General features: G+C 34.6%; 1 protein-coding gene and 2 long non-coding RNA genes across 4 annotated transcripts; 1 reads left to right on the top strand and 2 right to left on the bottom strand.

Moving 5' to 3' along the window:
• Positions 1-3261: 3261 nt before the first annotated feature.
• On the bottom strand, positions 3262-6977 carry LOC113273981 (integrin-linked protein kinase 1-like). The gene is made up of 10 exons (XM_026523537.1): positions 6480-6977; positions 6101-6175; positions 5902-6018; positions 4724-4818; positions 4457-4577; positions 4227-4366; positions 3980-4101; positions 3799-3884; positions 3594-3709; positions 3262-3488 (listed from the first exon to the last, which is right to left on the bottom strand). Exons 1-10 carry the CDS (start codon positions 6807-6809, stop codon positions 3356-3358), a joined length of 1335 nt encoding a protein of 444 aa, XP_026379322.1. The 5' UTR covers positions 6810-6977; the 3' UTR covers positions 3262-3355.
• A 1253-nt stretch (positions 6978-8230) lies between these two features.
• Positions 8231-10500, top strand: LOC113275908. 2 transcript variants are annotated; one of them, XR_003323819.1, is made up of 5 exons: positions 8231-8480; positions 8665-8705; positions 9148-9281; positions 9421-9720; positions 9832-10500. It is a non-coding gene; the product is annotated as an uncharacterized LOC113275908 (long non-coding RNA). The 2 variants fall into 2 exon arrangements; XR_003323818.1 differs by lacking the exon at positions 9148-9281 and having other exon boundaries at positions 8232-8480.
• Positions 10501-19741: 9241 nt separating this feature from the next.
• On the bottom strand, positions 19742-21569 carry LOC113275907. The gene is made up of 2 exons (XR_003323817.1): positions 20900-21569; positions 19742-20766 (listed from the first exon to the last, which is right to left on the bottom strand). It is a non-coding gene; the product is annotated as an uncharacterized LOC113275907 (long non-coding RNA).
• Between the last annotated feature and the right edge of the window lie 266 nt (positions 21570-21835).

Below are 21835 nucleotides of genomic sequence, written 5' to 3'. Positions count from 1 at the left end.
TTAAGTGTGATTTGGAATTTTTTGCTCTGCAAATGCCACATTATTCTACAGCAGGGTTACTTGGTGGGTTGTTTTTAGTACATCTTCAAGTTCAGGGACAGGGCGGGCCTTGACACAGAGTGACCAAAAGTCAATTTTTGGGTGTCAAATTTTTAGCCTGGCCAGTTTGGGGTATACCTGATAAAACAAAATAGGGTCGTTTCGAAGTAAATCCCAAAGCTCCTTAGCCACATATTCTCAAAAAAGCCTAGATTATCCTTGTTTAATTAGCATTGATACCAGTATAATCCCTATAGAATAATAGCGTCGGGATCAATAGAATTTATCAATTTATCGCGATACTAAATAATCGGATAATTTTTTTTCGTAAAAATTAATAATTATTTAGTTTATCAAAATATTGTTTAATTTAAAAAAATAATCAAAAAAATGAACCAATACACCTTATTCCACTGCAAAATTGTAAGATTCGTTCAATGGACAACATTGTATCACATAATCCAAGTGAAGCGTGAGATAATAAAGAAACTAGAGAATTGCAAAATTTAATCAATGAATTGAATTATCACAGTGAATGGATTTAAACTTTCCTCAAAAGGATATTATTTCAGATTTATTGACTGGCGAAGAAATGATTAAGAGTGTCATGGGAAAAGATGAAAGTGATGATGTGGAAGTTGAAGATGAAAGTGTAATTACAGAGCCACCTTCTCGTAAAGAAGCTATAAAAGCTGCAACGATATTGAATATGTTTTTATTGCATCAGGAAACGACAACACCAAAAACTATTATAATGTTAAGAGAAATCCAAGATGAAATTCAATGTGACATCAATTTTAAGAAAAACCAAGTCACAATTAAATCATTCTTTACCAAATTAGCATAAATGTAAAACTACATTTATATAATTTAGAGAGTTATTAATTTATATATTCGAAGGGACCTATAGAAAGCTAAAAAAAGTTATTATTTTATAAATTTAACGAATTATTAATTTAGCACGTTGGTCCAGACTCGGGACCGGTAAAATTTATTAATTTATCGTGATTATTAATTTATCGCGGATTAAATTATAGGGGTTCTACTGTAAATCTTGTTTAGTTTAATCAAAAGCTAGGAAATCATGTTTTAGGTAGATTGATCTTATGGATTTTGTTGAAAGATTTTTGAGATTTTTTTTTTTGTTTCAAACGGAAAAGAAACCACACTAGTCAAACACTACTTTTCCACAGTTGTATAACGGTTTCATCTTACTCAAAATCACAGAAGAAATTAACATTTTCTTTACTTAAAATATGAAAAGTTGGCAGGGTCGACAAATATTGAAGATAACGACAAACACTTTCAGAACTGAAAAATATGAAAAATCGGCAAGGTCGACAAATAATGACCACCATTAGTCGGCATATTGATAATAAATCATGATGCCTACTAAAAGAGTTTTCACATATAGAGAAATGTATAATAAATGCTTCATTGGTCGGCAAGGTATTAATTTCTTAACTTGCCGACTAAACTATAGTCGTCAAGGTGGTTTTCCTAATACCGTGACGACCCTGTAAAGTGCTACTTTCAGAGATGAAAAGTCGTCACGCTACTTAACTTAGGAAGTTAACGACTACTATTAGACGTTAAGGTCGACGAAGAGATAATCTGTCGACCACACAAATGAAATTTAACAATTTTGATTTTTTCAACCTAATATGCCATTCAAACAACAACTAATGGTGGGTTTGTTTATAGAATTCACCGTTTTCAGGAATTTATAATCCCATGAGATTACAAATTCTGGGATTCATATAAATTCCCAGTGTGTTTGGTAATTAAAATTCCTAGGATTTATAGGGTTTTCTTGTTTTAAAGTCTTTGTACCGTTTGGCATTACCATCAATTCTTAAAAGTGCATGTATATGGGATTTAGAGTCAAAAAAAAAAGTGGGTTCATAAATCCCTTGTTAAGTTTCCCAGCAAATATTAGGGGGAAGGGACGGACTCCATATGGAGGATTTGCTGGAAAACTGATTCTCATAAGAAACGTGATTCCAAGGATTTAGACAACCAAACGTACCAAGGAAAACATAATTCTACAAAATCCTCTGGACCCATAAATTCCACCTTTAAAATTTTGCATCCAAACCCACCATTAAGTACTAGATAGAGTTTGAAAAAAATTAATCAACAATAAAAAAAAAGAGATAATTGATAATTATTTTTTTCATTTCAATTCGGTGAAATATATATAAGAAGAAGAATTAATCACTAAATTGATGGAGAAGGAGAAGGAAAAGAGTAAATGAAATTGACTTTACCAATGTGTTAGATTTAATTAGAATTGACAATGGCAATTTCGTAGCTTCACCCTTTTTGGTCACCCCTTAGCCAAGGGTCTAAGTCCATTTAAATTTTGGTATACTCAATTTGACCAGGAATTTAAGGGCATCAATTTCTTTTGTTTTTTCTCGTTTATTATGATAAATCGGCTTAATATATAAATTTTGAACAAAAGGGTCAAAAAATTTAATTAGTTTGTTGGTATTCTGATAAACTATTGAAAGGATTTCTTTTTTCAAATATCTACCAAGATTAAGAAACGTGTCTACTATTTACTCTTTGCAACCCATGCGCTTCTTATTCTCTTTAACTTCGTCTTTTTTATATATAAAAGAAAATCACTTTGTCTGACATGGTAACATTACATTTAGTTTTACATTTTCTAAGAATTCAAAGTGTCGTGTGATAAAACAATGGGTTTAAAATGAAAGGACACAATGGTTTAAAATAAACGGACACATAATTCAAATTCATGTTTTTTTGCCAACTCATAGACATGTCTTTCACAAGAATCAACAATATTTTTCAAACAATGAATTTAAAATGAAGGCACACAACTTATATCACAATTGTTTATGTTTTTCAAGAAAATATTACATTTATTCATTGTATGCTTAACAAATAAGACATATTTTATGAGTAAGTTGGTATTATTGCATATAGTAGATGCACTATCATAATATAAATTGATCCAAAAAGTCTTGTTATTTTATAAATTTTTACGTCGATATGTTGGCTCTTGTTAAATATATTTTTCGAGTTCATATTTTGGTTCTATTACACTTTTAATCATGATCTAATAAAATAAATAATTGCTTAGTTGTGTTAAGAAGATGGCCTAAAAAGAAAATTCTAATTTTTTCTCTTCTTCCATATAGGGGTGACATCCCGAAGATTAACTTCGAGGCATCAATTTCTCAAGACCGACACTATCAGGAAAATATCATTATTAGGCTTAAAATATGAAATTCAGATAGCTGTAATTGATAACTTTAACAAATTACAAAGCGTACATTAACATTAACTATGGAGTAAAGATGTGCCAGTGATAAACATCCGATGATGGTAAGTTATCTTTAATCTTATCAAGCCTTTTGAGAATATCCAGAAAAGATGGCCTATAGTTCATGTCAGCACTCCAACACTGAGTTGTTAACCTAATTAAACACGCCAAAAAACAAAGAAGTTCACGCAAGGGATTAGACATTTTTCGCAGGAACCCGTTTCGCGAAATGTCATATTTAAAGTTTTATTATACTTACTCTTTGAGTTCAGGGAGGGAATTTTTTGAACGAAATGGCGGTCTGTGTCCTTCAGCTACATGTTTCGCGGCATCATAAGGTTCAAGGCCAGCAAATGGTGGATCTCCTTCTAGCATCTACATACGAGAAAAGAAGTTTTCAAAATCATATTAAAGAAATAGATGATGGACAAACAATATAATTTAAGTGAATTGTGTAAAAATACCTCATACAATATCATCCCAAACGAAAAAACATCCACTTTCTTGTCGTATTTTCGATGCTTGAAGACCTCTGGAGCCATATATCGGTCTATATTGTTTTATTCCATGAACAAATGAAGGTAATAAATTTTTATGAGAAAATAAAACATTTTACATAGATGTAGTAAATCTTAAAATACATACAACTTCCAGTTTCTCCGGTCATTTTGTACACATCATGGGAATTTTGAACTTTAATGAGCTTGCTTAATCCGAAATCTCCCACCTTCAAATGGTCTGCATTGGAATTGACCAAAAGAACATTCCTGAAAGAAATTTATCGCATCGAGTGATAAGTAACATTGAATATCGTTTTTGGCTTAAGTATGAAACAAAAATCTATACACATTTGATAATCTCATTTTTCAAGTTGTAGTTTTGTTGTGCTCACCTTGGCTTTAAATCTCTGTGAATGATGACGTTTGGCTCGTTATGGAGATAAGCCATGCCTCTGGCAATGTCTAACGCATAGTTAATAGCTGATGTGGTACTAAGTGAACTCTTATCCTTGAGGTATTGATGAAGATCACCCTGTAATAGAACATAAATAGAATTATAGTTAACAGACATTCCGTTCATTTTGCACCCAAGAAAAGGAAGTGAATGAAGCTTTGATATTACCCCTCTCAAATACTCGGTAATTAGCATTAGTGGTTTCTTCTCAGTGACTGCTCCAAGGAATTGGACAACATTTGGGTGGCGAAGCTTCACTAGCAAGTTAACCTCGTGCCTGAAGTCCTGGCTGAATCACGAGGAGCATCGCAAGTTAGGCTCCCTACCAAGCATTCACGAATCTCAAAGAAAGAACTACAAAACTTTACACAAATAATTTTCAAACGGTGTGGAACTGAAATTTCCTTAACACTTGAGCATATATAAAAATCTTACATAACCATTCTATCATCAGAGAGATTCGGAAGAATTCGTTTGATGGCTACTGGTGTTCCACGCCAAGAAGCTCTCAGAATCTCACCGAAAGAACCCTACATGATTAAATATCGTCAATAAAACAAAAATATTTCAATTAACAGGTTAGTAATGATTGGTGACAAATGTAAAAAATCTTGGCACTGTGTCAAATTAGGGCCAGCCTTGACAAAAAGTGACCAAAGTTCAACTTTGGGCATCAAATTTTAAGGGCATCAATTTATTTTGTTTTTTTTTTCTCGTTTTTATGATAGATCGGATTAATGATATAAGTTTTGAACAAAAAATTCAAAACTTTTAATTAGCGTGTTGGTATTCTTATAAACTATTGAGAGGGGTTGTAAAAGGATTTTTTTTTCTAAAATATACTTAGATTAAGAAACACGTTTACTATTTACTCTTTGCAATCCATGCGCTTCTTATTTTCTTTAACCTTTTCTTCTTTTTTTATATAAATAAAAATTCTTTTATCTGACGTGGTAACACTACATTCAGTTTTACATTTTATAAGCAATTATAGTGTCATGTGGTAAAACAATGGATTTAAAATAAAGGGACACATAATTCAAATTCATGTTTTTTCGCCAAATTATATATATATATATTTTATAACAATCAACAATATTTTTCAAACAATGGGTTTAAAATGAAGGCACAACTTATATCACAATTGTCCATGTATTTCAAGAAAATATCACATTTATTTATCGTATGCCTAACACATAAGACATATTTTTATGATTAAGTTAGTATTGTTGCATATAATAGATACACTTCGTAATATAAATTGATCCAAAAAGTCTTATTGTTTTATAAAGTTTTACGTCGATATGTTTGCTCTTGTTAAATATATTTTTTGAGTTCATATTTGGTTTTATTACACTTTTAATCATGATCTAATAAAATAAATAATTGCTTAGTTGTGTTAAGAAGATGACCTAAAAAGAAAATTCAAGTATTTTCTCTTCTTCCATATATAGCCTTATATAGGGGCAATATCTCAAAGATTAACTTTGAGGCATCAATTGCTCAGGACCGTCCCTGTGTCAGATTAAAGTATATGGGTAGAAAACTTGATTCATGATAATAACATCTAAGTGTAGTTGAGTCGTATATCTTACACAACAAAATTCACGCACCTTTCCAATCATGTTTGCATTAGAGAAATCAAGCTCAGAAGGGTCGACTTCCCAATCACACTTGTTTGGCTGTGGTGGTGGAACAGGCTTAGGTTCATAATGACTACCATTTTGACCCTGTCTCATATTAAGAAAAATAGGAATTGGTTATGATGAATGTAATAATACATGTAGATAAAAAATAAAATAAAGAACTTACATAGGACAAACCGCCATATGATTTCAATAGCTCGACCATAGTATGCTTTCGAGCTCCCTCTGCATCAGCTAGGGGCTTCCAACAAGAAGGAAATATTACTTTAGAGAATTAAAGATGCAAACCGGTTTAGGATGCATAATCAAGCTTAAACAACGACTGCATATGTATTAACATTGAACATTACCAGATCATTTTTTTCATTATGTTTTCCGTAAATTCATTGTATACAAGAACGATGTAAAAACAAATGATAATCTAATTCAAGCAAAATTTTAATGTTAATTTTATATTTTGCGTGTGCATTTGATCCCATGAATCTAAAGAAACGTAAAACATAATGAAAAATTAAGACAGCAGAGGAAAGCACAAAGAGGTTTACCGTATTTTTCCAGCGATCTTGAGCATTAACATCAGCGCCATATTCAAGAAGACATTTAGCAACATGAATCCAACCATGTAAAGAAGCTACATGCAACGGAGTCCTCTGATCATAATCTCTAGCAAGAATCAATGATCTATCTTCTTCTAAAAGTTTTCTTACAGCCGATGTATCATTTTGATGTGCATGCCATAATATCATAGACGTCCTACTTACCCTTACCTTTTCCTTCAATTTTTGTAATGATTTAGCTTTCGCCTCTGCCTCTGCTGCGGCAGACGACGATTCTCCATCACCATTTTCGTCAAAATCTTCTCCAACATTACTCATTGGTAATGAAATCTTTTCCAATTTACAATGGAATATTTGATCAAATGCAAAATCAGTTTTATCTCTCTCTCTGTTTTTTTTTCTATTAAGTGGTTAACTTTGAAGAGAAAATCAAGGATTATATTTTGTCCAAAAGACTTGTTTTCTTTTTAGTTATCTCTCCATATGTTTCCTTGTTTGAGTTTATCTCTCATTCGAGTGATGTTTTCCTCCAATAAATAGGGAGTTACCTCTAATTTGGGATGTAAGACTGGATAGTTTTTTTTGAGACCATGGAGAGAAACACTTGTGTTCTACTCCGCACATCCCTCAAAAAGTTAGTCTAACTGTATTTGTATAGTTTAAAGAAAAAAAAACATGACAGAAGATATTTTTAGTATTTTTGTGTGGTGGACTTGGAATTGACATATCCCACAAACTAAAAGACGGACATTTGTGAATTTTATTCAATTATAATTTTTTTTAAATTTTGCGCGACAAGTATAAACATAATTACCAAATTCTTTAAATTTCTTAGAGAAAATTTTATCAGAACTAGTTGTCACTAAGGATTTGTTTGGGAAAATAGTAAATGAAAAAATTACTTATTTTGAGACAAAAATGAAAAGGAAAAAACTGACAGTTTATGAGACGAAAAGAGTATTACTTAACTCATGTGGCAAGAGAAGATCAAACTTGGTGACTTAACTAATTAATTATGATATCTCTAACTATTTGGTTAGCGTCTTTCGCTTAATTCTTTTTTGAAAAGAAAATCAGATTGCTTTATTAATTTAAATGAGTTGCAGTGACATCCGTCCCAGAATGAGCCTATCTACTGAAAGAAAATTAGTCGAATAAATTGGTAGGGTGCTGTTGATGGTGGATTTTTGATGAAGGTCATATTCGTTAAATCACATCGGAAATTACGTATCTCTGGTCGGTATTGGAATCATAAGAATGTCTTCACCTTCTGCAAAAGAAGTGAATCGCAGTTTTATAAAATCCCATCAAACGTAAAATATATGACGGGATTATTAATGCTTCTGAGGCAGAATTTTCGATATTCCATATATTTTACAGTTAAGCTGAAAGTCTCAGCATTTCTTATTTGAATTCGGAATTCATATGTGGTGTATGAGTTTTCCCAAAATAATATAGGGAAATGTATAAAACAGTCCCACTATTAAGACCCGGTTTGCAAATTAGTCATACTCCTGCAATCAATTAATAAAAGAGCCTTACTTCCGTTTATAGCAGGGTTATGTTGGTAGGGACCACCAAGTCAGAGCTAAGTCGGGTTGATACAATTACCTTTCTATCCTTAACCTAACTACACTAGATTTGTTACCATAGATCGTATATTATAATATCTCGATGATTATTTCGACGGACATGATTAGCGGAAAATAAACAGGTTGTTTCTCATCTCCTTCTTCCATTATGTTCCGACGTTCCTCTCTCCATTTCTATTCTCCAACCTCTGTAACAATGGAGATTAAGTGAAGAATGAGAGATTTAGAATGATTTTATCATCAACAGATGATTCTAAGATTATATAGTGCGTGTTTATGGTTTGGTTGAACTTTAATGGTCTACTGGTGAATATTTTCGAGCTTAAACTAGTATCTGGTTGTTGAGAACCCTAGTTTTCTTACAAGAGAGCGTCATAATCTTCGCAAACATAATGAGGTTGGTAATCACAAACCCATATGGTGAATTTTAAATTATTTTCAGAAACCTAATTTAACGGATTTAGGGATTTTTTCATAAACCCTAATTAGGGAAAATTGGGGATTAAATTAATGTTATCTGTTACTGTTGATGGTTGTGTTATTAATTGATTGTGTACTGTATTTTTTATGTGTTTGCGCAGGAAATAGAAGTTTTATGGTTGAAGAATCTGATAAAAATAAGGTTAGGTTTTTTTTTCTAATATTGATGTGAATTTTGGTAGATTAAATTGTTTTAATGATATTGTTCATGCTAATTTTCAATTTCTATTCATTTTTCAGAATCTCTAAATTCCAGATTGTAATTTGGGATTTTTCCTCTAACCCTAACTTAAGTTTTATTATGTTTCAATCAATATTTGTTGCATGTATAATTAAAGTTATTTTCCGAGGCAAATAAATACAGTAATGGTTGGGTATTTTTAACAACTGAAGATTTTTTAACAACTGAAGGTTTCAGTCCATTAAAAGTTTGGTTAATGAACACTGCAAATTATCTATCTTATATGAAATGTTTGAATGTGAGAGTAATGTTAATTTTTTTCCTTAGGATAAACTATCAGATTATGTATGTGTTCTTATAGAATTGTTTGATGATAAGAATGGTGATGTTGCATAACTTGTAGATGAATGTAGAACTACAAATTGGAACCACTTACTCTGGACTGGAGTGGTGAAATTTTTTTTCTGATGCATATGCTACAGAGCCAACTCCCTTGAAACTTCAAAAGCAATAGCTCTTATATATAACACATTTATGGTAATCCATATTTATTGTGCTCAAGTGTTTTAGTGATTATAGTGTATACCTCAGTTCCGTTTTGAACTTTTTGTGTTTATGCTCTATGGTTTTCTTGTTCTCACAGCTTCATGTTAACTTCTCCCAACATTCTTTGCAGGTTTCAAAGACCTCCAGGTGCAGTATCATCTCCCATGTTAGGTCTAGAGGCAGTCAATGATAGCCTGGATGCCTTTGGTTTCGAAAATTTCCATTGCCTATGTGTTTGTTGTTGCAGTGCAGGTTACAGGGACTAGATGAATGTACTAGGTTTACAGTGAATGGGTTGCTCTCTGATTCGAATTGCAGTTAATGGGTTGCTCTCTGTGCAGGAGGTTGCTGGTGAAAATGGCCAGAGCACACATCTGGTGTGACCATATTGAGGAGTGTAACAGAAGTTCAGAAGTTCGTTGTTAGCAGGGTAAAGAATCAAACCTTGGTTTGATGTTTTTATTTCAAATTTTGTGTTGGTTCCTCTTTTTTGGGTTGTGGGTATTGTACAGTTGGGGTGTATTAATTTTATTTACTACAGGCGGAGGGGAACGATGATGGTAGCAATGCTGATGATGCCAGGAGGTTGGTCGAGAATATGAAGACGAGCATAACAGAAGGGACTCATATTTATGGTGAGCTCGAGGAAGGAAACGAGTATGGAAATGTCATCCACTATCTAAAACCACCAGCCACCACCATTGTTTTTCCCTAACCAGTTGCATCTCCACTAGCATAAACGTTCACATCATCACCGATTCAGATGCACATCATGAATATAGGAGCAACTGGCCGGTTCGCAACCTCGCAGCATGGGTACAACACTAGGGGCTCAATTTTGACTACCACAACAAATCCTCACCAGATTACAGCAGACTGCAACACTAGGAACGGCTTGGTAGTCAAGCCACATCAGAAGATGCCACGTGTCAGAGTTGGCCGTCGTCAGAAGATGCCACATGTCAGAGTTGGCCCTTGTCAGAAGAGGCCACATGTCAGTCTTAGTACACGTTAGCAGCTGCCACATGTGATAGGTTAACCATGGTTAATAGTAGCTGGAGTTAAAAAAGAGGGTATTTTGATCATAAGTAACACTGTTTTTTTCCCAAGTAGTTATTTCGGACAGAACATGACTATTTTGTAAACCAATTTCAAAAGTGTGATCATTTTGTAACCGAATTATAAGAATTATAAAATGTAGGACCATTTTGTAATTGGCCCAATAATATATGATGATGATCACATCATATCTAAATGCTCCTAAACATATAGCTTGCTAGTATAGAGCGACTAATTAATTAATTCTAGTGTAGCATTTATGGGTGTATTTAGTAAAAATGCTCAAAAGAGCATCCAAAAACATGGAAGAACAAGGTTTTGAAAGTTTGATCAATGAAAGAAAAGGAAGAGAGATTAAATAATAAAGAAAAGAACCGTGAGGGGTGGGCCCACACGGCTAGCTAGCCGGCCGTGCCGCCAATTCTAGCCTCCTCCTCTTTTTATTTATTTATTATTATTATGATAATAAGTCTATGGATATTTTTGGTGATCATGCACTCCATTGTGCCAAGGACGTTGGCCTCAAGTTTCGCCATGACCTCGTTCGTGATGTAATTGCCGATATTTTCCATAAAGTTGGTGTGCCTGCGCGAAAAGAAATTGCCTTGGGATTTTTGCCTGATAATAATAAGGATTTACGTCTAGCAGATATCCTTGTTCTTAACTGGAAAAACGGCCAAGAATGTGCGTATGGATGTCACAGGTATCTCGCCCTTCATCGGGGAGGGAGTCCGCGCTTTTGTTCCAGGTCAAGACATTTTGAAAGCAATTTTGCGTTAGCGTACTAAATACTTAGATGAATATACTTCACACGGGTATGGTTTGGGTGTTTTGGCTTTCACTACCTTGGGGAATCTTAGTGAAGATATTGTTTGTTTCTTTAAGCATCTGAAGAACTGTTTAGTGAGTAATGATGCTGGTAGTGGTGTAGGCAGTTTTATTTTTCATTGATTAGGAGTTGTTATTCAAAATGGAGTTGGTGTCCAGCTTGTTGCTCGGTTACCAACTAAAGCTTTGTACGAATCCTTGTAAGTTTTTACTATAATTGTAAAATATGCCAACAGATATTATTGTTATTAAAAAAAATATCATTATTATTATTATTTAGGATTTTTCTCTTTCAAGGACTTCCTCTTTCGATAAAAACTCTTAAAACTTCCATATCTTCTACATGGACCATACGGTTAGCAAAGCAAGTGGTCCCGCAACCATCACGTCTTTCTACCATGAGAAATATTAAAATAATATTATTTTTAATATTTTAATAGTGGTTCTTCCGCCAAGATCAAGAGTTTCAGTCAAACTCAAATTCTTCAAAAAAGGATGAAATAATGCTCGATTAACCATCAAAAAATAAAAAAATTCTCAAGATTGGTCTCCGGACAGCGTGGTGACACGGGCATGCTTCCATGGCCGGTCATGGTTGGACTTTTGGTTTGGAGAATCCGGTCCCACTTCTTTGATGATTTTTGACCTAATTAATCATCCAAAGTCCATATTTTTTTCAAACTCCTTCCTGCAACTGGGAAGGTCATCCATTCACCATCAGATGGTCCCACGACTATCAAGGGCCGGTTTTACACCCCTTGGTCGGTCCCTCCTCTCTCCATAATCAGATTTTATTATCTAATGCTCAGTCAACACTATTTTAATAATGATTAAACAACAATTAATCATCCTTTTATCAACTACTCCGCAAAGGATTTTGGTAAATGCTCAATCGAGCATTTGGGCACTACATGGTCGGTCCATCGCCTCATGTATTCGGTCCTTCTCTCATCCATTGGTTGATTCTTAGTTGTACATCCATTGATCAAAATTAGAGTTTTGAACTTAATGCTCTGTCTAGCATGATTCTGAACAGGTTCAAACACTAATATTTTGATCTGAAATCAATATATTAATTAATTAAATAATGTTCAATCCAGCTACCATTATTTTTAATTAATATTTATATTGTTCTTAATGCCAATATTCATTAATCTAATAGTATTTTCTATAACTAGAAGCACTTGCTCTGACCACCATCAATTGCTTCATCCGTCAATAACTCTAATTGCTCCAGCAAACAATGGGTCACGGTCAACAAGGTTCAGAACCACCATCTCTGCCAATATTGATTCAGATATCAATATTTAATTGCTCAGCACAGTCATACTCCCCATATTGATTTGGTTATCAATGTCTGAGTAGCAGTATTTCTCATATTGATTCAGCTGTTAACATTCAAGAATTTCATACTGACCCAGCTATCAGTATTTCATTAGTCCATCGATCATCATTTGGTTCGTCAGTCGACCACTATTATAATATTAGAATATTTCCTCGTCATTCGACTGACTCATGACACATGGATTAAGAAAGGCCTTTTATGATCTTTCAGCAATGATGATTTTCATAATTTCTCAGCGCACAAAATATAATGGTTCATGGTCGATTCAGCGATCTCATCAAGCCATATCCAAGTTATTCGACTATCATTATTGCTTCAACTAGCATAATGATGTGTCAGGGTCAGCAGTAACCTAATTCAATGTCTATAGAGCATGTCATTGTTCTAACATACCATGCTTCATCCATCATAACCTTGAACTTCGTCTGTTCAATTCAGAGTTAAGACTCACAGTCTTAGCGGTCAAAGGTTGACCACATAAAATATGCCTGCAAAGAAGACTTTCACATGAGATACCAATTCATGTCACATGGGGGGATATCAGTAGGGTTTTGGTCTGGCGGCCTACAACACGTGAAATGTGAGGCACATCCACGATGAGAGTGGTGGTAAGTCTTGCTGATAGTTAAGGAGTAAATGCAATAGGTAATGGTCGATCAACCAAGTCTTTCATGCAAAGTGGAAGTGGTTTTTGCACGATCCCCCACTTCTCCATTCTTCCACTTCCTTCAACTATGAGCACTTAAAGGAGATTGATGTGCTGCAATAAATAGGTTTCTTAACCTGTGATTTGATAAGAACGATTAACCGAACTTAATCACCGCATTCGAGTCAGACTCATTACTGTCAATTATCAAACACTTTCAGAAGATTTCTCTCGTCTACACAGAGAATCCTCTTCAAATCACTTCAACACATCACATCACAAAAAGATCAATCTTTATTCATCTCCACACAATCTCAGCTTCCCTTCCTACAGACCGATCCTTCTCTTCATTTTGTGACCGAAGTGAACCTGGAACGGCCATTATCTTGGATTAGGACAAGGTCCTACAGATTAGTCTCTCAAACTCAAATTTCTCACGTGCAGTACATTTGTTTAAAGGTTCAGAAGATTTGCTTCATCGAGCACTTGCCTCCTCCGCTATTTTTCTACCAGAAAACCAACATGTCGTTTGTACCCGCAAATAGGTGTCAATCTAGAATGTAGTTGATGCAGATTGATTATAGGAGATGTCTTATCAGCTTCCTATTTGCCAACGCTATAACTTCGCTTATTTACCTTGCATAGTATAGATTTGTGCAACTCCTTAACATTGGGGGTGTACATTATCACCTTATTATTGTCTGCTCATTTGAATAATATTTGTCCTTTTTTTTATTTTACATTGGTATTGCATTGGAAACACGAAGGACAATATTGATATAATATTTTTTTAAGAAAGAGACTGTTAGCTCGTTTGAACCCACCAAGTGTTGATATGTCAAGATTGGTTGTCATATTTTAGTATCAAAACACAATGAGAGTCGCTTGATTAAAATTACTAGAGTAAACTTCGTTTAGTTTAGACTAGAAATTCTAGGAATGATGAGACATACAAGTACTACTCTGAAGACCTTAAGGACATGAAGACGTATCGACTACAACAAAAACATCATCCTTCCACTTGAGGTTAGTGATACTGACTGACTTGTTTCCATTCCTATCATTTCTTTCAATTCGCTTAAGATTGAAAACATGGCACGCGAGGTTAGTTATATATATATATATGATACTATAGTATTAGACTTGGTCATATTAGTATGATCAAAGTGTCAAGGAAGTATATGAATTACGAAGTATAACATTTATCTTTCAAATTTCGTAAAACGCGACATCGACATAATCTATGTAACTTGTTACTTGATTGTGTATTGGATATAGGTGTGACTTCATCCTAGGAAACCATGCTTTATTACATTGGTTTAAAGGAAGTACATATACTGACTTGCTTCGTAATCGCAAAAAAAAAACAATATGTGTTTTGGTCTGGTTTTCTATGAAGATCTTTTGGATGACCAATTCAAACCTAAGGCGGGAATTCAGGTAAAACCAATCTTAGCTTTTGTTGGGAATCATGGTAGAACCTATCCCTACCTATATAGGAAATTTTGGTAGAATCTATCCTAGATATTATTGGGAATCATGGTATAACTGATCCCTACCTATATTAGGAGTCTTGGTAGAACCGATCCTAGTTATTGTTGAGAGTCATGGTAGAACCGATCCCTACCTATATTTTGAGACTTGGTAAAACCGATATTAACCTATGTTGGGAGTCATGGTAAAACCGGTCCCAAGAGTAAAAACAACTTTCAATATTCACATATCACTTTAGGGTTTTGTGTGAGTTTTGAATTAGGGTTTGCAAGATATGAAAGTTCCAGATATCGATTTAACGTGAACATGTACATAATTCTTATCATTGATTGTTGAAAGATATTCTTTTGTGATCCCAAACTGAAATATTGATAATCTTTTAATTAAGATTTTCGAATTAAACATTTTTTATTTTCCAACAATCATAATATATATCTAAAAAAACTATATTAGTTAAGTGCTAAACTAACATTAGATATTTTCTAAAGAGAGATTTTAGAATTACAGGTTGGATATTAGTTGGAAAAATATGAAAAACCGAAATTAGGTACCTTTATTGCATATCTTGTGAATCTTGCGGCTTTGGAATTTCCTTGTCGTCCAAACTGGTCTATAAATAGTGAAGTTTGTTCTTCATCATCATTGTAGCATTGCGAAACTAAGAGTGCACCACTATGGTACAAAATTAAGGAAAGACCAATGATGCACATGAACCTTTGGCCTAAGCGGACTAGGTTATGCTTTGATTCAGCTTTACTACACAAGTTGGATTTTGTATCCTGCGCAACGACTGATGAACTATGTTAGAGCATTGCTCGGTCGAACTCGCATGCGTTGTTATCTCAAGCATGTTTGTCAATGTTAGTGATCAAAACTATAAGTCTTGATTTCTAGTCTACTATAGCTAAGTCTCGGACTATGATAGAAAGTGTATTTGAGCTCAAGAACTCCACGACGATCATCATAGAAGACGAAGAACTATTCAAGGAACTGGTGGAACTTCATCGGCTGAAAGGTATGTGGAGACTTGAACTTATCTATCACTCAAAATTATATCTATTCTATCTCCTATCTTGAGACAAAAGTCGTTTTGCTATATTGACTTTGATTATACACATTTGCTATTTCGAGCCGAGTTTATCTCGCTTATCTATTTCTCGAAATATGTGTTGGTAAGCTTTCGCTTTGGCCAAGTTCATCTTTACCTAGTGACGAAAGTCATGTTATGTCTCAATCACTTTGAAAATGGCTTTGACGAAAAATGGTTTGTGAATAACAACTATATAACGTCTTCTAAGAATGTTTCAATGATTGAAATGAGAGTTTAGATTATATAACCATTGTTGGATATAAGCATTGTTTGGAAACACATATAAGTATAAGTCCTTATTCCTTGAACAAAAGTATGCGTACTTTGTTGATCAGGAAAACCGGAACAAGAGCTGTGAACTCAGTCCGCGAACCCAGTACGCGAACTGGCGGAGGTTCTGATCCCGAGAATATCTGCTGGAGTTTGTGAACTCCTTACGAGAACTTAAGTCCGCGAACTAAGTCCGCGTACTTGAGTTGGTTATATCTAAAGACGATTATTTATTAACTTATCTTTATATTAACTAAGAAATGCAAATTGCAAACCGTGGCTATAAAGTTCATGAATCGATTCGAGTGAATCAAATCGTTTTTGTTTCGATTGTGTCTTGTATAGTTATATAAGATTTATACAATTAAACAACTCTCTAACTCGTTCATTTGAGTCATTTGAACTAGTTATGGTGAAGAAGAATATGGTTGATATGAAAGTGCTCATATCGCTAACCATTTGGTTAACTACTGTTGAACCAACAAATGTACATGTTTGGGTACGGTTACACAAACCTAAAATCGTGCATTTCATTTGTGTGTAACAATATAAGTTTTCGATACAACGGTTCAAAGATATTAGCTTGAATCTAATCAGGTTTTCATCTAACGGTGAATATTGAATGCTTTGTTACTAAGCTAACATTGATTGCAAACCCTGATTTGAAAGACTATATAATGGAGAACTCTAGCAACTGGGAAACCTAATCCCCACATCTCCTGTATGATACTAGTTGTATAAGCTAGAGTTGATTCTCCTTTAACCTTAGGTTTTTTCTCGAGACCCTGTAGGTTAACGACTTGAAGACTTCATTGGGATTGTGAAGCCAGACCGATACTACTTTCTTGTAGTTGTGTGATCTGATCTTGTTGATTCTATCGTGTTGAATACAATCGTAACGATTGGCTTGAGATTAATATCTTTGATAGGCAAGATATAAAAGTAGTCACAAACATCTTCGTCTCATCGTTTGTGATTCCACAATATCTTCTTTCGCCGCGTAGATTAAGATTATTGTGAGGTGATTGATAATACTAGGCTGTTCTTTGGGAATATAAGTCCGGGTTATCAATTGGTTCCTGTTCACCTTGATTTATCAAAAGACAGAACAAAACTTGTAGGTATTTCTGTGGGAGACAGATTTATCTATTATTGTAGACTTTTCTGTGTGATACAGATTTGTTTATTAAAGTCTTCGACTTTGGGTCGTAGGATCTCTTAGTTGTGGGTGAGATCAGCTAAGGGAATCAAGTGCGTAGTATCATGTTGGGAGCAGAGACGTAAGGAGCACAAATGTACCTTGGATCAGTGTGAGATTGATTGGGGTTCAACTACATTCCAGACCGAAGTTAGTTTGTAGTAGGATAGTGTCTGTAGCGGCTTAATACAGTGTGTGTTCCATCTGGACTAGGTCCCGGGGTTTTTCTGCATTTGCGGTTTCTTCGTTAACAAAATTCTGGTGTCTGTGTTATTTATTTTCCGTATTATATATTTTTTTATAATTGAAATATCACAGGTTGTGCGTTAGTTCAATCAATTAGAATATCCGACCTCTGGTTGTTGATTTACATTGATTGACACTTGGATATTGGTCTTTGGTACCATCCAAGTTATCTCTCTTACATTTAATCAGACTCGCAAATTTTTATTTGCTTGAGTAAGGATTAAATCGAGAGATCGAGATATTATAACTCTTTGATATAATTTATTAAGATTGAGTCCAGTTGATTCTCTTGAAAGTATATTGGAGTTAGTCCATACAGATTGCTAATTGAAATATTGGGTGTGGTTGTTGTACCCCCGTTTTTTCAATCGGTATCAGAGTAGGAAAACACGTTAAAGACCTTACAAGTCCGTGTTAATAGCGATCTGACTCTATGGACAAGAGTACTATCTCTGATAAACGCGTCACCAGAAACAAAAGTTCTGCCTCGTCTAATTCTATTAAAGAGAAAGGTTCTTCAATCTCGAATATAGACGAACCTTGTGTTCTGACGAGACAGACAAACACTGACATGTGTGATCCCGATTTCCCTTCAAAATGACCATCTCTATTAATGAACGGGAAACAGCTTAAGAGAGTGAATTGATTCTAAACCTTGTTAGAATCCAAGATGATAGATTTAATCGGTTGAAACACCGTGTCAATGTTCTTCTTGGTGTAGTAAGAGACTACAAATTCAAAGAAAATACTGAAGATCATTCTTCACGTATGTCTCTTGGGGCTATCCTCAGAAAGGATGCTTTGAAAATTGAACATCGCTTGAGTAAATTCTCTATTCAAGGATGCTCTAAGCAGTCTAATATACCAAGTACTTCTGCTACGACTGAAAATGTTCCAGATCCAGAAGTAAAATCAGAATCCCTTCCTGTAGCGCCCCCTAAGCTAGCAGCTGACTAATCCAAGTGATTAACTAAATATAGAGGCACTAAGAATCCAAATCATATACTTAAGCATTCAATTAAGAAATGCGATACAAAACTTAACCCAAAACTAACCCCGCTTAGAAATATATATACAAGAACTCCTCTCCAATGATACATATACAATGGTCATTTGGTTTACAAATAGAATATACAACATAATAAACATAGCAGAAGTTAATCAACTAACGAAGTCAACGCTTGAAGCTTTCGATGCGCAAATCTGAATCTGTCTCTTAAACTGAAAGTGGGAATGAGTGAGCACATCATCCCTAAAAGGTGTGCCCAGTAGGAAAATAACATTTAACTTTAAAGTAATCATAAGCAAGAGATGGAAAACAATACACGCTTTCCCAAATATTAAATAGTGACCAAGTCACTGTAACAAACAAACATGTATATGGACAAACTCCTTCTTAAAATAATGTATACTATGGTTGTGCAATTCCGAACTCGCAAATCCACACCTAATCGTAAGTATTGATGTCGACAATTCCGAACTCGCAAACTGCCGACCAATATATCATAAAAGCTCTAGGTATAAATGTGAAGGAGCGTATCCTATATACCACACATGGAAATTCTTATTTCCCATAACAATTCATATTGACCACAACACATTACAGGTCCTTTCCAAACCATGGAAAGATTAACAGAATCAACAGAATTATTGTAAAACAAGTTAAACAATGCATAGAACGCACAAACAGAAATACATGAGTTTGTTAAACATAAACTTTTGTAAAGGAAAACAATAATGGTTACCAAAGAGTCAAATGTATTCCCACCTCTTTTGATGACAAGCCACGCCTACCTCGAGATCCACGATCCGCTGGTTCATCCTTTGAATCGATCGTTCTTAATAGACTAACTGTTAATCATACAAACACTCTAAGAATCTAGCCAAAATGGCTCATACAAGAATCATACAAGTCTATCTATCTAATGATTCTAAACCCAAGACTAAATCCCCCAAACAAGCCCATTACACAAAGCCTGGTCCACTAGGGTCAACTAACGGTCTCTAACTGTCAAAGGGTCAGTTAACGGTAAACGTCCAAGGTCAGGTCAAAGGTCAACAATCACATTGGTCAATTCAAGTCAATAGAGTCAAGAAACAGATCAACTGAGTTAAACCGATTCAACTCAGTCAAATACACTGAGTCATCTACACAAACTGAGTCAGATAAACTGACTAGGATGATTAATAGGTATAAACACAAGGGTTGAGCCATAAGCTCAAGCCACCAACTTAAGCAGTACAAAGATGCATCACAGTATGTTTAACTAGAGTATGCTCACTAGATTGCACCAAAACAATCTTGAACTTATTTTCATTTCCTTACGACTTCATTCTTATACAATGACATCTTGTTTATCATTGTTTCACATTAATCCATTCATCTTAAACAAACTTCAAACTTCATTTACAATTACAATTAAGCTTACCTGCATTTGCGGTAGCAGCAAGCTCCAAACTACACCTTTCCAATTCTGCCAAACTAATCTTATCATTACAAGAGTACATCCAAACCAAACAAACATCATAATTATTCATAAGCACAACTCAGTTGGATAAGTACAACTGCACTTCACTCCCAACTGTAATTCGATCTCAACACTAACAAAACATCATCACTCCCAATATCAGTTTCATTCACCACACTAATAATACCACTTGCGCATATATAACTTCACTCCCAACTCCATGAACTGCAACCAAGCAAACCATTCAAACAATCCAGTTCAATCCCAGTCCACTGTAACTTCAACTCAACAACCACAATTACCTGTAACATCAACTCAATATCCCCTGCAACTTCCGCACCACCAGAACAACTTGTACTCAATTGGGATTCAAATTCATTACCACCTGAAACTCAACTCCATTTTCCACTAAACCTTAAATTCACAACCACCAGTTGGAGTTCAAATCCAAACTGTAACAACTTCATATACTGCCACAATCTAAACAACATTCATCTAAAGGTCTTCAACCATCCCCTGCATCATTCTAACATAGGCCAAAATCACAACCACACATCCATCTCATACCATTTCAATTCCCAACTTCATCAACAATAAAACCCAGAAGAAAACAAAACTCTACCAGTTCAATTTAAGAAGAACAATTACCTCAACTGCAATTTCAGAAACTAAATATTAGTTCTTCTTTGCCACACCAGCTAAGTTACAACACCTCATATACAATACCACCACCAGCCTCAGCAACATCAATAGCATCACAACCCCAATACAGTTCACTTACCCCAACATCCTTATTAATAGAATTCCATTCCAAATTAAACTCACAGAAACCCTGTAATTCAAACAATATTGAATCTTAATTATAGGAACAACCTACACATACCCATTTATCCAACTGATGTAATCTAACCAATTACTCCATGAACCCTAAAATAGAATCCATTAATAAACTTAAATTATATTACCTTTTTCCAGTCTTCCTGGGTTTGATTCAACATCATTAATATCACCATCACCTTCTTAACACGAGAATCAAATCCATGTTATTCGTCAGCTGCAATTCAACATCTGGTTCAAAACTTCAAACCTTAACTTCTCAGATTACTTCAAGACCACTTCAGATTATCAGTTGAACGAAAACCCTTACTTCAATTAACTAAACCCATCTCCAATTTCTTCTTAATTATCATCAAATCGAACTCTTAATTCTTCTCTGAGGTTGCCCTGAGAAACCCTAATTAACTTTTTAGATTCATCATCACAACAACTTCACAACCTTGATTCAACAATAACCCTTTCTAATCTTCAACTAACAACATCCCAACAACCCACAAATTCACCTGAGAACTCGAATTCATTCTCAAAACCCTAATTTCAATTATAGCAACATCAACTCCTTCTCCCGAGCTCAAATAACATCAACACCACCACCATCAAACATCCCTCGAGGTTTTACCCTATGTCTCTCTTATTAATTTTATAACCCCAAGAACATCTCTCAGAATCGCCAAAGGCGAAGAACAGAAGGAGGAAGAAAAAGAAGAAGAAACACAGAGAAAGAAAGAATGAGAAGAAAGAAGAAGAAGAAAAGGGAATGACTTCTCTTCGATTCGGTCGAGGGGATAAGGCCCAAAGGATACACAAGGACACACGCTTGCTTTGATAAGGAGAGCCACAATGTGTCTGTGTTGCATCAATAGCGTTTTTCCATGAAATGATGATTTTAGCCTTCATACTAAACCAATGATATCTTCTTTTTCCGATATCCGATTGACACGTTCGAGCAGTCCATTCTACGTAACTTTTCGAGATCTATTCAACGTTACTAATTTCGTATCTATGTCGTTGTTAGAGTACTTACTATTAATTAACATTCGTGTTAAACTAGTCGAGTTATAATT

The sequence above is a fragment of the Papaver somniferum genome, chromosome 4, assembly GCF_003573695.1.
Source record: "Papaver somniferum cultivar HN1 chromosome 4, ASM357369v1, whole genome shotgun sequence".
Classification (NCBI taxonomy): Eukaryota; Viridiplantae; Streptophyta; class Magnoliopsida; order Ranunculales; family Papaveraceae; genus Papaver; species Papaver somniferum.
Note: the sequence above shows the minus strand (reverse complement) of the source record. Positions and strands in the feature narration are given on the sequence as shown.